This window comes from Poecilia latipinna, unplaced genomic scaffold (assembly GCF_001443285.1).
Source record: "Poecilia latipinna isolate Pla-1442-1.1 unplaced genomic scaffold, P_latipinna-1.0 Scaffold985, whole genome shotgun sequence".
NCBI lineage: Eukaryota > Metazoa > Chordata > Actinopteri > Cyprinodontiformes > Poeciliidae > Poecilia > Poecilia latipinna.
This window is the reverse complement of record NW_015113601.1, coordinates 107,012-109,065: the sequence shown is the minus strand read 5'-3', so window position 1 is coordinate 109,065 and position 2,054 is coordinate 107,012. Positions and strand designations below refer to the sequence as shown.

Below are 2,054 nucleotides of genomic sequence, written 5' to 3'. Positions count from 1 at the left end.
ATTGTTTGAGTCACTTTCAGACATATTAATTACGTTCTGTGACTCCGAGCGGTTGTGGCTACCGCTAACTAGCTAAAGTGTAAATTTATCACTTTTTGCCTGGACGACATTTGTCTTCGCCATTATCTCATTTTGTTGCCAACACTTTTGTGTGAAAACTGCAGAAAAACCTGATAACATTTTCAGCAGTTTATAATCTGTTTCCGAATGCTGTTGTATCACATTATACACGACATCTTTTCCTTTCGAAATCCAACTCTTTGTATTTGCACCTCTTACTAAATCTTCCAGTCAGATAAGATCAGAAAAATCTCGATGTGATGAAAAGGACACGTAGCTGCTACTCGTTTCCTCAAATTGATTTTCGTTCAGTTTTTTTTTTAATCGGTCGTATCTAATGCGTGTGTTTTTGTGTGTGCAGGACGGTGTAGTCTGCTGCCGGTGGTGAACAACAGCGGAGCCATCTGCAACTCTTGGAAATTAGATCCAACAACGCTTCGCTTCCCTCTGAGGGGCATGCTGCCTTATGACAAAGTAACATACCTGTACACAGCTAACACTTTGAATCGCAAAAGTATTCACAACCCCTTGAATGTTTTCACATTTTGTCACCTTACAGCCGCAATCCTCAATGTATTTTAAGCTGTAGTGCGACATAAAATGATATGACTGTAATCTGAAAGTAAAAATATGCATAATGTGGCATTTTTTTAATTCAACTTCCTCTTGCTCTGAAGTGCCAATGCAGTAATTTACTTTCACAAGTGGTATTTATGCTATCTATTTGGATCCACAGTTTGCACTTATTTGCTCGTTCTGAAGTGGGATACATGTGTTTTACATTGTGTAGGACCTATTCGAGCCTCAGACCGGCTTGCTCCGCTATGTGCTCGAGCAGCCGTATTCCAGAGAGATGGTGTGCAACATGTTAGGACTCAACAAACAGGTAAAACGGTCTCTCTACCGTTTTCTTTGCCTAAACACCATGCCATTTTTTTTTTTGGTTTTTATATACATCTGCCCATTTATTTCTACTTATTCCATTGGTTTGGACTTTTTAAAACATTTTCCCCTTCATTTTTCTTAATCCCTCTCAGTCCTTTTTCACTGACCCTCCTCCCATTCTTCTTTTTGTCATCCTTGCCATGCAGCTGTACAGATCCATGTAATGCAATGCTGTGAGCTTGTCCCATAATGCACTTATGTCAGTTTTCCCTGTTTTGGTTCATCCAGTTTCAGCTCGAGTTCACCACTCAGTGTCGCAATGACAGCAAAACATAACTAAAGCAACACACGGGTCTCTGTTGACATTCAGCGAACCAGAGCCTGTTTTGTACACTTTAGACGGCTGAGTTGATGCTAAACTGTGGTGAACAAACAGTGAACATCCTACTTGTAGCTCCTTGGTCACCACTTTCTCTCTGTCTCCCCCCTCCTGCCCCTTTCCCGTCCTCTTTGTTTACTTTTTCTTTCCTGTTTCTCTCTCTTTTGTCCTCTGGTTGTCTCTGGTGTTTGTCCGTCTCTCTGCCATGCGCTCTCTAGACTCTGAACATTGCCCAGGTATGTCGTTGTTCCTCTTCTGGTTACACGACCTGCCAACTAACCAGCTCTCCGCTCGCTTAGATTTTGTTTGTAATACAAAAAAAATCTCCAAAGTGGACAAAGAGAGAAAGTCGAATGGAAGCAAATCGGAATCGCAACAGTGCTTGAAATGGATGCAGAAGGGGTTCATATGGATATATTTGTGTTTTGAAATGAGTTCTGAATCACTTTTGTGCTCACAGGAAGCAGCAGGTAGATTATTTGACTTCTGTGCAACAACGTAGGACATGAATGATGCAGTGTCTTGCCAAATTATTTACATTCCCTAAAATGTTTTCAGTTTTTTTTTTTTTTTTTTTTTTTTTTATGCTACAACCAAAAACTTCCATTTATTTTCAGGGCTGGGGGAAGTAGGGCAAAAATAATAAAATGCCAATGATGCATGTGTTTTTTTTTTTTTTTTTTTTTTTTTTGGGGGAAAAAGTTTCACACTTTCCATTTTTTTTTTTTTT

At 39.7% G+C, this 2,054-nt stretch overlaps 1 protein-coding gene across 3 annotated transcripts in view; it reads left to right on the top strand.

Annotated features, from left to right (window-relative positions):
- med23 (mediator complex subunit 23) overlaps positions 1 to 2,054 on the top strand; it is a 25,645-nt gene that overhangs the window by 7,972 nt on the left and 15,619 nt on the right. For 2 of the 3 annotated variants that reach the window (XM_015050323.1, XM_015050321.1), the window contains exons 9-11: positions 422 to 534; positions 851 to 946; positions 1,543 to 1,560. In XM_015050323.1, coding sequence (XP_014905809.1) covers positions 422 to 534; positions 851 to 946; positions 1,543 to 1,560 — 227 coding nt within the window. The remainder of the gene's footprint in view (positions 1 to 421; positions 535 to 850; positions 947 to 1,542; positions 1,561 to 2,054) is intronic. The other variant, XM_015050322.1, reaches the window with a different exon arrangement.